Raw genomic sequence first — 12,822 nt, 5'->3', positions numbered from 1 at the left:
TGATGATAAATCTGTGGGAGGAACATTCATTAGGAAGAACATTACTGAGAGGTAAGCAATTTGTTCATTTCACTCACGCCCAAGCCCCATATTACAGTAGAATCAATATAGGAAAGCCTAACCATGACAACAAGGGGCTAGATCCCGGAGATCAATGAGCATTGAAGGGAGAACACCGCTGTAGAGTAAGACCTGCCAGTGTACAGGAATTGTGTCAGAGAGTAGCTAGATACGAATGCATTAGTTCTGTGTCGTTCTTTCTGTTGCTTAAGGAATGTCTCTTGGTTTTTCTACATGTTGTCGCCTAGGATATCCCTGCCCCCTCCTCCTTACTATCGGAGTGCAGGCCTTCCAATCCTGTGTGATCAGGCAGAGAGTTGTCCTAAATTTTGTCAAATGAGACTAGACTGTGTCGGTGAAAGAAGGCCCACACATCTCTCGGAATGTAAACATGTGTCCTGGCTTTTCTCGTGATAAAAACTGAATGCAGCTAGAAACCTGAAATGGTAATGATGTTCAGATCCTTTAAGTGCCACATAGACTACATTATATTCTTTTTGTGAATGTTGAAAAGCCATATTAATGGATCTCCCCATTTGATCTGTACGCTCACTTATCTTTTTTTTTTACTGAAAGTTAAGAAATCTTTTTCCAATCTTATGTTGGTGTTTCCCCTTACCCGTCTTCCAAACTGGGAGATGCTTGCGTTCAAACATGAAATCCCACATTGTTGTAGTTCTTCTCAGAGAAAGCTGTAGAGAAATGTCACTAGATGTTTTTGGCACACCAACCACACATTCATTGTTACATCATAAGTTGTTTTCTTGCTCTTCAGCTCTCGCAGTAATTCTTTATTTTATTCAGTGCCATGTAATCGCTAAGACCAGTGTCTCCTAGTTGTCCACTACCAAGCATCTTCGCCTTTCATAGTCCTCAATGCCTTCCAGTTGTTTGTATATTAAACCATTGATTTCTTTAATGTCTCATCATGTCTTGTACATTGGAATTGCACTGTTTTAGTCGTTGGTTCATGACCTTCATTTCCTTTGCCTGAAGATGGGATCCATGAGCTGCCATGTTTTGTAAAAGCATCAGTCTATAAGGAGTCTGTACCCTCTTGGAATTCCCTCTACTTTCAACACTGTCTGTGTCTGAAATTTATGACATCCCCACAGTGGAACAATCAGCGTGGTTTAGGAGTAAAGAGAAGTAAATGCTGTGTGGGTACTGTTTGCTGGCCCAAGGTCCAAGCACAGGGTGTGTTAGACACACAGGTTGGACCTCTCCTCTTCCCGCAGAACTCTGCACTGAGGCTAGCACCTCGAGAGGCCCACTCGAAGACTGCAAGATCTTTTCAAAAGTTGGCTGTGTGGTAAAGAGAGCATGAGTATATGTCTGGGCATTAATGTTGAAATCACAGCCAGTCTTAGCACAGCAAATTCTGTGGTATAAGTGGTCCCGCTGGTGATGAGTGGAAGCTCGTCTATATGTATTCACAGGAATTAATATTCAATCATCACCAACTCAAGCACTAATAGCACTTATGTACCAACACCATGACTGAGCTTGATCACCCCCCACAATCTGGAAATCAGAGCAGCACTTGGGTACCTCTGCCATGACAGAGTTGATTCATTGCCTTCCTCCTCCAGGTATACATTATACTATATGCACTACGCTATCGGTCCAGGAGATACCCATCCTTGCAGATCTTACTCATCTGGAAATCCTTGAGCGAAACTTCATACTGAGGAGCTACTAGCTCTTATATCTTTGCTAATCCTAACTATCTGGTAATGTATCTAGCAGAACTACCAATCGAAGGCCTCTCCAGCACCTATATTAAAACAATATGCTTTGGGCCAGATCTGGCTGTTATCATCGAACAGAAAACGCTAATAAACAATTGCAAACCCAATTGCCTAATAGGCGAACCCAAAGGGAGCATCCATCCCCTCGACAGGCACTCGAAACTCGTCAGGGACAGGGTCCCCCCTCAAATCCACACTAACACTACCAGCTATACCCCTCGATTAATTTGGCCTAGCTGCACACATACTTATACACCTCCATGATCACCTCAACAGTCTTTAGAGCGCAGTTATACCCCACGGAAATTTGCCTAGCTGCACACAATCCCATTCACAAACTGCACCGCCCCCAGAATACAGCTAGCCAAGTCCAACTGGCCTTGGTGCACACATTATACTGATTTCACACAACCACTAACCACGCCTAGCACTAGAATGTAGCTACACACCACTTAATCCACCCTGGATGCACACATACTGAGTGCACTACTCTACTCTCTCCACTGACCTGGACTATGGTCCCCGAGGGCGTTCATCCCACAGCGTTTTGGAATCATACTGATGGTGAAAGGCGCTATGCTAATGCCCAATAGCATAGCATAACATAACATATGCAGGACCTACCTAGTGCAGGGTCTGGTGTTCTATACAATACACCCCACCCTACCACCTCCTATCATGTAAGCGATCGGGATTGCAGTTCAATTGATCAGTTTACCAGACTAAGCCTTGCTGGGATCCCTCAAAAGAAGCAGAAGCCCAGTAGGACTCCTCCAGCTGGGGCCACACAGCGGTCAACCTTCTCATGAGGCATTTCTCTCTATCGATCTCTGGGCTTTCCAAAATCACACAAGTGTTCTGGATTAGCTCTGCCTTAACTCTGGAGCCCTAGGACTTCAGCGCCACCGCACCTCAAGCTACTGTGTCTCATCAGAGGCCCTGCGATTTCATGGTGGTGTGAAAGAGCAGCTCCACGGGTTCCTACTTCACTGGGCTGTGCCGATCCTTTGTTCACATGGGAAGATGCAGGAGAATCAACCACAGGTGTTGCCTAGGGCTCTGCAGGTCTGTTACCATAGATTTCTTCAAATTCCATTCCCCCTAATGTGATTTCACTGAATCCATTTCTGCGGAAATGGTTAGGCAAATGGCATATATGTAATGCATAATAGGTGAGGTGTGGGGTAAGAATATAAGTTAGGATAGGGAGGCTGAAAGGCTATGCGGGGGGTCTCCCCGCATTAAAAATAAATAAATAACAAAAAAAAATGTGGTTTTTAGGTGAAATTAATTCAGTGAAATCTCAAATAGGAGAAATGTATTCGAATAAATCACAATCTCAATCTTTCTTTAGACCTCCTAATTTTCTTCAGTCTCTCCTTTTCAGCCCCTCCTGTTTCACAATCTCCTCTTCTGATTCTCCTACCACATCTCCTGATGTTTAACCATCTCCTCCCTAATCTATCTTACTACCTCTTCCTGCCCCTCTGGTCCTTAAACTCTTCCTCTGCTTCCCCCAATGTCATCAACTGTCTGCCACAGTCTCCTTGAAACAGCCACCCATCTCTCTGATGATGATATTGTATAGCTATGTCGCCCATCCCCCTGGGATGGCCTAGCGGTGAAAGCTTGCACCTGTTTTGATATGTTGGTAGGGGCTTGGCCTTGTTTGATGAGCTCATTTGGGGTGTTACTCGCCAAGGTATGTGACGTATGTGGAGCAAATGAACCAACAGAGAGCTGCGCTGGGACTCTGCCCAGTGTACATCAGAAGAGCCGTACCTGTTGAAGCGCCCATAACCAGACAGCCATGGGCTGCACAGTACCCACTTAGACAACCATACCAGCAGCTGAGACGAAATGAAGAGGCCCTACAAACGGTCCACTAAGAGACCCAAAGAGACTTAATGGATGGCCAGTGGAAATGTCACACGGGCCTGGACAGACGCAAATGAGCGAAAACGGCTATCAAGGATAGCATGCCAATGCGAGCAGCATTGAAAAAGAGATGTAATGGGCACAGGAAAGAGACAATGTTAAATCATGAGGAAACGTTGCTATAAGGCAAGATGGAAGAAACCAACCAGTTGACGCGTGTAAATAGGCTTGGAACGCAAGAAGCTAAGAAAACGATACTTCTTGCAATGCTTAGTAGAAGAATAGAGCGGCAAGCGCCAACCATATATCTACCTCAATAAGGCACATTATACAAGTGCGACTCAATTTTGTTAAGCAGAAGTATGCCCAGGCGGCCAGAGGCCTACTAGGCCAGGTTTCATATACCAGCTGAATCCAGAAAGAAGAGTGGAATCGAAACTCAACAAAGAGCAGCTCATGCCTGGGAATTTGAGGTCAACCCAAGGAAAGGGGGAGAGCGGCAACGCTGGAGAATCAAAACTTCAGAGCATACCAGCCTACCCCGTGAAGGTCAAAATAACGGGGGCCCAGGCAGGTGGCGAGGCTAAAGAAGAATCAAATACACAAAAAGCTTGAAACTGAAGCAGATTCACGGTGAACAGACATGTGACCAGTCAGGCGCGAAGAATTATCAACGTCTGATGTCACCCAGATCCAAAGGTGCCATAACTTCTCCAGATAAGAGGCTACAGTGTCGAGGCCATGCCCAGCCAGCTAATTGACACATAGCTCAAAAGCCCTGATTGATGGAAGGGAGGCAGGGTGAATCTTGGGACACTAAGCACCTGGGTGTCCAGTCTGCATGCTGCTAATTAAAATGGAGATTTACGTCTAGGGGTGTAACCTGCCCAATCATAATGGACCAAGTTATGTAGGTTCCTATAGATAGTAGAATCAATGGGACGTCGTAGTTGTTGTGACGTCTATCACGCGTGATGTAGAGGGTTGGGCTAGACACCCACCTGATAAGTTATCCAATCCGCATGCTCTGTTACCATATACAAATATAGCACCTATACTTAAGTTACCTTTCCTAACCAATTATATTGCATGACGAATTTGTAGAGTTAGACGTCAGTAATGGCGAGTTTTGTGTATAAAAATTGCTGTTCGACTGAAGATCGAGGAAGTTGGAGCATGACAGGTGATCGCAACAATGCTGATTTCCAATTGCTTCCCTGTTTGATGTACTTGTCATTAAACGGACTTCCCTTTGCCAAATTACTGAGTCCTCATTATTGAGTCGTGTTGGAATAAGTGAATCCTGCATCCCCATCCCTCACATGGTGCAGCTATCCTGTCTTACAGGTACTAGAGGGTGAGCACTGACCTATGGGCCCATCAGTGAAAACACCGCCCTTCTGTACAGAAGTGACATCAAAAGCCCTTTGACCCCAGTTACATCACAGGAAGTAGTCTAATGGGACCTTTGACCTCGGTGACATCATTGTAAGTGACACCTCAATATTATCTCACCCACAGGGCATAATAAAAAAAACGAATTGTAAAATAAATGACATAAAAATGTCCCTAAAGCATATACAAATTGTTTTAGCCATCAAGCATGTATCTATTATTGTGCTGCTATAATATACCAGATTGTAGGTTCACATACATACCCATCATATACTCAGGTACAATCATGGTATGCTCAAGCTCAGGTGTCCAGTGCAGCCTTTTATGGCAGCTGTCGATTTACAAACTCTTTGCTCCGGTATAATCCTGAATATGCACAGCCGCAGCCCCATTTTCTCAGTTAGTGCCATCATATGCTAATTGCAGACTAATAGATGAAACCAACTAATTCTAAGACATGACCTGAAATTATCATGCATAAACATCACATGCTTAGGTGTAAACATCTTAGCCCAGCCTCATGCAACCTATGCTAACCTCGTTTGTCCAGTAAAGCCTCCTATATCCTGATTCCATTCAGCATAACTGCTTCGGTATCTCTAACTCTTGGAGCTGAATATGACCCCAAAACAAGGTATCAGAAAACAGTCATTCCTGGAGCTAATCTGATATCCGGGTTTTACATGCATGCCCTATCTTGCATTAAGTTATGGTTAAAAACACGGGTAGAAACTTGACGTAGCCCTGTGCTCACGGACTTCACTTATGCAATTAACCATCCCCTCAGTATACAAGGTGCAGATTGGTACTGAATACATGCCATTGTTTTGTCATATTTTTATGTGTATTCTGAGAAGCAGTTGAGTCATTTTATGCCATCAAACTTATTATCAAGAGGAGGTTCTATCTGCATTGCTACAGGCACATTTCCATGAATCCTGATGGCATTGAAGATGAATTGCAGGGGATTGCAATTATGTCTGTTCTGTTTTATCTGGGGCTGTTCATACCCACCATTAGGCCTAGTTGACTCTTTTTCTCCCTCCTTTACGGGTAATTGGTGACCATAGTCTTGGTTAACAAGTCAGTAATGCACATTTCCCTTCATGCCAGAGTGACATGTCCGAAGTAGCTAATATGGTAGAAGTGGCAGATCCAGAGTCTTTGGACAGTGACTTGGCAACTGGGCATTTCTTTCTGGCTGCTGCTGTTTCTCCCCATGTTGTCTGACGGTGTGATGAGGGCAGCTTCTATAGTCTTCTGATCATTGATACTGCATACTGCCTCCCCTGCTCCTCGGCCTTCTGGCAAGGATTGCCCTGCTTCTATAAGGAGGCAGGCTTGATCAGAAGATGATTATTTCCGAGGTTTCCGTGATTGGTTGGCTTTTTCTTGTCTTGTTATGTCTCATCAAAGGCCAGTCTCCACTGCCATGACACATGGCATCTTCTGGTTCGGAAGTTGGGTGCCCTTCACCTCTCCAGTGGTCATTGCCATTGGAAGGTATACTGGCTCCCAGTGCAAAGACGAAACATTTATCCCCATGCCTCTTATTGTTCATGAAATATTTTCCTCTGTGAATATTTCATGAAATATTAACCTCTTTATGTGCTCATTATCCTCTTAGCCTATATTCTCTGACTCTGGGGTTCCCTCATCTGACATGTTAGGTCTCCCTTTCTCATCTCCTCACTGCCATATCTTTTCCAATCTTACCTCATCTCTACCTCTGTTTTCAAAGAGCTGTAATCACCATCCCTCATTTCACATCTCTGTCTGCTTTTAAGTGTCGGTTAACTAATCTACTCTGTTCAATCGTTATCATTATTTCTCTCCCCTCCCCCTCTATTGTATCCTCATTTTCGTTTCTGCAAAATGTTATGATACATTCATAGATGAGACTTTTTCTTTTACGGACAAACGTTAGATATTCTGATTTATGGACACTTTGTAATCCACTATTAACCATTACAATTATCCCAACTTATGTTCTGAAATCCTTTGTGATGAAGTAAGCCGTTCAAAAGTACCTTTTGATCTGCTGGTTTAATAGTTCACATTTGAAATGACAACTTTTTTGAAATATTTCACTTGACTTATCGCAGACATGCACATGGATTGGGGTGCATTATTGTCTCCTTTCATCAAAGCCTCTCAGCCTTTGATTTTTTAAAACACAGCAATGTTCTCTGGCATCGATTCAAAAGCACGCTACCATCCCACAAGCTCCCAAGGTCATCTTCCACATCTCCTAGCCATAGAAATGGTCCTGCCTCTGCTGCTGAGAGGCTGCACAGCGGGAATGGATGGTTCTTCACTTTAGTCTTCACAGTATTTTCCTTGCTCTACACTGAGCAAAGTGATTAAACGTTCACAGCCATTATCACTCCACTTCCCTCCCAGCTGCATAAAGCTCCTGAGAGCGGAGAGACATAAAAAAGGCTGGGTGTTTCCAACCCCTGTCCCACCCTTAGCCCATCAAGAGCTTCCTATTTACTACTGGGACTGCAAAGGGTGGAAACTCTCCCTGACGCTGTTCTTGTGATTTCTTACCCATTGGTAGCAAGGGAAGGCGGGTACCAAATGGAGAGCCAGCAATAGCATTGTTTATCTTCGGGGAGTCCTATTTTACATCCCTGGAGCAGGGGCATGATGTTTGATAACAACTCTGTAAGTCTTTTGGGCCAAGTCCTGATCTAAGAGTCCCCACCACATTTCAGACATGGACAATCAGTTGCATTCCTTTTTTTGGAGCTAATGAGACTCGAATATTTGTGTTGCTCTACAGTGGCTTATGTTAATTGTGATCTATTCCATCCTTCAAGGTAAAGTGTGGCATTTTCTTGTTTTGTTCCTGACTCACTGTTAGCATAACTTCGCTGAAAATCAGCTATGTGTGCAGTCCGTGTATTACTCTCCAAACTGCTAAATGTATTTTGTTGGAATGTATAGCAAAGATCCTTGCACCTTATTTTCTATTTACTGTGATCTGCTCCAGTTATCCCTACTTGTTACTTTTATTCGTAATTAAGTGGATGTGTAAAGTTGTACTTTCTGGTACTTTTTTGTAGGTTGGAAGCGAAGAACTTTGTAAATATTCTTTCAATGTTAAATTATAGGTCTTCGATTCCTGGTTCGTCTTTGCACGGATATTGGGTTAAAAGAAGGTCAGGATTATGCAACAAAGCTCAAGAAAGTGGAGAAAATGAAAGAAATAAGAGAACAGGTATGTCATTTTATGAGCAAGATGGTATTTGTGTGCACATATCTCAGCTTTTGGCCAGTAAACATGTTTTCTACAGCGATCTTGTTTTCTATGGATCACCTTTTTCTGACATCGTTACAGGTAACATTCGTGAAAGGGATTCCCCCTTTAAAAATGTAGGCTATAGGATTAGTCCTGCCTGAGATGTTTTTTTTCGAACCTCCAGCGGGGAGCAAAGCAGTTCTGACCGATATTGTTATCATAAAAGTGGCACCAACAATGCCAATAGAGATTTCATCAGTGGTATGCAGTGGTTATATCAAATATAAAATTACTGTCGGCCACAAAGGGGCGCAGGGATGTTCTAGTACTCCTGCGTTGCTCCCCTCCGGCAGGGTTATAAAGGGAGATGAGCCCCCCCATTTAGCCTGCAAAAGCAAAAACCCACACCACCCCGACCCACCTGAAACTGTTGGGAACGCAGGGGTGCAAAAACGCAGCGTGAGCTCCTCAGACAACTGTGGGAATCAATTGGAGAAGCGACGGCGGCAAAAGTGATTCTTCCGAACCGTCCGTGGTTCCAGCAAGGAGGAGCTGCTACGGGGCCACAGCGCCACCTGGAAAGCTGCACTTGGAGAGCGGCCTACAGCTCTCAACTTCAAAGGGGCCTCACGCCCCGATCCCTGCCTGACCCCTGCCAGCTGAGGAGAAAACACACATGGAGCAGCGGAAGCAGAGGCAGGGTTGATTGAGTTCACCCCCGTTCCCAATTAGCCCCGAGGGTATCGGATGTCTGGGGAAAGGCCTGGGAGGCTCGTGCCACCCTCCCCCTACACAGAGCCACAAATTCATTGGAGCGGGCCGTGTTTAGGGCAACAGCCAAGGTGCTGGTCTGTCTAGGCCCCCAGGGACATTCAGTGGGGCAGGAAGTTCCCAACAAAGGACCAGTAAAAGACGGATACAGCTCCCGCTGGATCACACCAACCCCCCATGGTGGAGAGGCCCAACGGGGCCCCGGCTTATATCACGGAGGGGCTGGGGGAAGTCTGTGAGGCACGCCAGGAGAATTCTGAGGAGAGGAGCGGAGTCCAGTCCCTTCTTCAGGGTCCTGGCAAAGAGTCCACTGTGGGGGTATGGAAAGGGCTCCCACACCAACAAAGATCATGCCTACACTCGGATTGCATCTGAAGATCCAACATCGTCCTGACAGCGAGATCCCACCCCAGGTGGCACCCAAAATCAAGGACTTTCACTAATAAGGATGGATCAAAAGCAAGGGGTGCAAACCCACTTCCTGGTAGAGGCCTGTGGCGTGACCAGGCTCCACGTAGGTGGTGGCCCCTGGACCCGAGCCCAGGGCGTGTGCCCGCCCAATAGCAACCGAGTGGGGTGCTTTGACTTCCGGAGAGGACTGGGAAGCCCGACCGTTGGATCCCCCCCTGGAGTGAACACCAAATGATACCGTCTCCACGGACCCCATTGATCACACCACCTCTCCTCGGGAGTGTAAAGAGGGTCTAGAACGATTCAGGTAGAACAGACAGGGTGAGAGGCCCCCGCCTGATGTTGGTGGGGCGTGTGCCCACCCAGAGGTGAATCAGCCAAGCCGGAAAAGATAATAAAGGGGGCAAACCCCCACGCAGACCCCTCCCTTGTAGTCCATCGGCTAGAACCGTCGAAAGAACATAAAGCAGGGCCTGGGGAGGACGCCCTGAACTCCCCTGGATGGCGGCAGATCCTACGGTGGGGTACATGGGGAGCCCAGATGAGCTGGCAGAAAGCCCTTCAAGAATACCGCTATCAGGAGGTAAGAAGCAATAGCAACGGCCTGGACCGAGACCGTGGAATGGCCCAGTCAGAGACCTCGTCGCAGTCCACCACAGCAATGGAAAGGGACTTCGCCTCAGTCCTGCAAGAAATTAGGGACATGAGATCGGACATTGCCCAAAAAATGGAAAAAATGGATCAAAGGGTGGACAAGGTTGAGGACAGGCTGTTTCAGCTAGAAACTAACCAATCGTCATCTGCGACCCAAGAGGTACAAATAGGCATGAGGCTGACGGCCCTGGAGACGAGGGATGAGGAGAGGGCCAGGCAAATGGACGATTTTGAGAACAGGGAAAGGAGGAATAACCTCAGAATTTTTGGGGTCCCGGAGACGGAGGGAGAAACGGAGAGAGATATAGTACGGGTGGTGAGAGAAATTATCAACCTCCTCTTTGTGGATGGGATAACAACAGAACTAACGTTCGACCGTGTGCACAGAGCGGGGGGGCAGAGCAGGGGGCCCCCGGTCCATCTTGGTCCGGTTCCATTACTACACGGAAAGGGCGAAGGTGCTGGAGGAGGTCAGGAAGGCTCGGGAGATCACATACAACAACGCGCTGGTGTCAATTTTTCAAGATCTCTCAACGTATACACTGGCCAAACGCAGAATGTGCCGCCCCCTAACGCAGCTGCTGAAGGAGAAGGGAGTGCGCTACAGATGGGGCTACCCCTTCTCCCTTTCATTTGAATATATGGGTCAGCGAACGACTCTGGTAACAGGACGACATAAGGGGAGCTATCCAGGACTATGTGACGGAACTGATCCGCCAGAGGGTACCTACAGGGATGACAGTGAAAGGAGCAATTGGACTCAGGTCACTGGGAGACAGGAGAAGGAAGACAAGCTCAAGAAAATTTTAAAAACTGAACACACCTTTACCGACGAAGGACAGAGAGCGGAATGACCCGGAAGGAGGAGGAGCGGGCCACCCTGACCTATAATGGAGTGGGTGTTGAAGATCTTGGGGTCCAATCAAAAAACAAGGTCCCCCTGAACAGAAAGTATAAGGGGAATACCGAGGGGGTGTCACGTTAGGGGGGGAGGCTCAATGAGGAGAACATTTCAATGATAGCCTAGCAGAGGTGGGCAAGCTGGTGGTCCGGCCAAGTGCCAGCAATGGTTGAACTATTTGGCTGGACGCCGGGGAGGGGGCAGGGGGGAAAGGGGAAAGTTGGGGCTGTTAAATTTGGGGTTGGGAAAAAGTTTAAGGCCCACCCAGGGGGGAGGGAGGAGGGGTGAGAGGGAGTACAGTAAAAGACAAGGAGAGCTGGTGGGGGAAGGTGCTTTGAGGAAGCTGACCGAGAGAAAGGGAAACCTAGATAATGGCTGAAAGTCTGCCTGCCCTGGGAGTGGGGTCCCTTAACGTGCGGGGTCTGAACACCCCTACCAAGAGGTCCTTGGTCTGTAGAGAATTCAGAAGGGCTAAACTTGACTTACTTTTTCTTCAAGAGACACACTGGGCACGGGGGAGGGAACCAGAATTGCGGGGGGGAGGGACCAGAGAGGTATTCTGTGCATCGCACAAGACAAAACAAAGGGGGGTGGCCATCTTAATGGCAAGGGATGTGGGCTTCGACAAGGAGGCCATGTTGAAGGATCCAGAGGGCCGATATTTGCTGGTGAGGGGTACCATGTAGGGCTCCCCACTAACTCTTGCTGTGGTGTACAGCCCAAATGAAGGCCAAGCACAATTCTGGGAAGAGATGAGGGATAGGCTAAAGCTATTTGTTCAAGGCACGGTGGTGGTGGGGGGGAGATTTGACATGGTCCTGGACTCAGCCGCTGATAGGAAACGTATGGGCCCTCAGGACAATCAGGACGAAGCCATGGCACGAAAATTCCAGAAGGTCAATGCCGAACTGGGCCTGGTGGACTCAATCCAGAGCCCCAGGACTGGAGATCCTTCATTCACATACTATTCCGCAATATATGAATCGTATTCAAGAATAGATTACATCCTAGTTGATGAGCCCCTGCGCCCGCACGTCATGGGTCACAGGGTCGACCCCGTCCACTGGTCCGACCATGACATGGTTCGTGTCACCATAGCGGAGGGATGGTGTGGTGACCACAGAGGGCGTTGGAAATGTAATGACTCCCTGCTGAAGGATGACGCCCTTGCACAGGAGGTTTTAGATGCCACAGTGGAATATTTTGAATTAAACGACAATGGTGAGGTTGGCACGCACATACTATGGGATGCCTTCAAGGCAACCATACGAGGAGTCTTCATAAAAATCGGAGCCCAAAAAAAAAAGGGAGAGGGAAGCCCAGGAGGGGTATCTGAGAGGGAAAATAGCCCAACTCCAGCCGGGGGACCCTCAGATGAGCCACTAGAGCAGGAGCGGGTGGCCACCCTGGAAGACTAGAGGCTCCAGTTGAAGGACCTCCTGCTACACAAAACAGAGAGGAGTCTACAGCTGATAAAGCAAAAATATTATGAGAAGGGGGATAGACCAGATAGGATTTTAGCCTGGAAGTTGAGGGAGGACCAGAGAAGTAGGATGGTGAGGCGGTGAGAAATGAACGGAGGACGTTGGGTTATGATACCCCAAACATAGGTAGGGCCTTTCGTCGATACTATGAAAAATTATATTTGCTTGACTATGGAGGGGATGACGCCCAGATTGAGGGTTTTCTGAACTCCATTCAGGTACCAGCCCTGACAAGGGAGATGGCGGAAGGGTATGGAGGGACCAGTGATA

General features: G+C 47.1%; 1 protein-coding gene across 4 annotated transcripts in view; it reads left to right on the top strand.

Moving 5' to 3' along the window:
• IFT88 (intraflagellar transport 88) overlaps positions 1-12,822 on the top strand; it is a 2,010,164-nt gene that overhangs the window by 1,586,181 nt on the left and 411,161 nt on the right. For all 4 annotated transcript variants that reach the window (XM_069640006.1, XM_069640003.1, XM_069640005.1 and 1 more), the window contains one exon: positions 8,204-8,310. In XM_069640006.1, the coding sequence (XP_069496107.1) occupies positions 8,204-8,310 (107 nt within the window). The remainder of the gene's footprint in view (positions 1-8,203; positions 8,311-12,822) is intronic.

The sequence above is a fragment of the Ambystoma mexicanum genome, chromosome 7q (assembly GCF_040938575.1).
Source record: "Ambystoma mexicanum isolate Mex_15411 chromosome 7q, UKY_AmexF1_1, whole genome shotgun sequence".
Classification (NCBI taxonomy): Eukaryota; Metazoa; Chordata; class Amphibia; order Caudata; family Ambystomatidae; genus Ambystoma; species Ambystoma mexicanum.
Note: the sequence above shows the minus strand (reverse complement) of the source record. Positions and strands in the feature narration are given on the sequence as shown.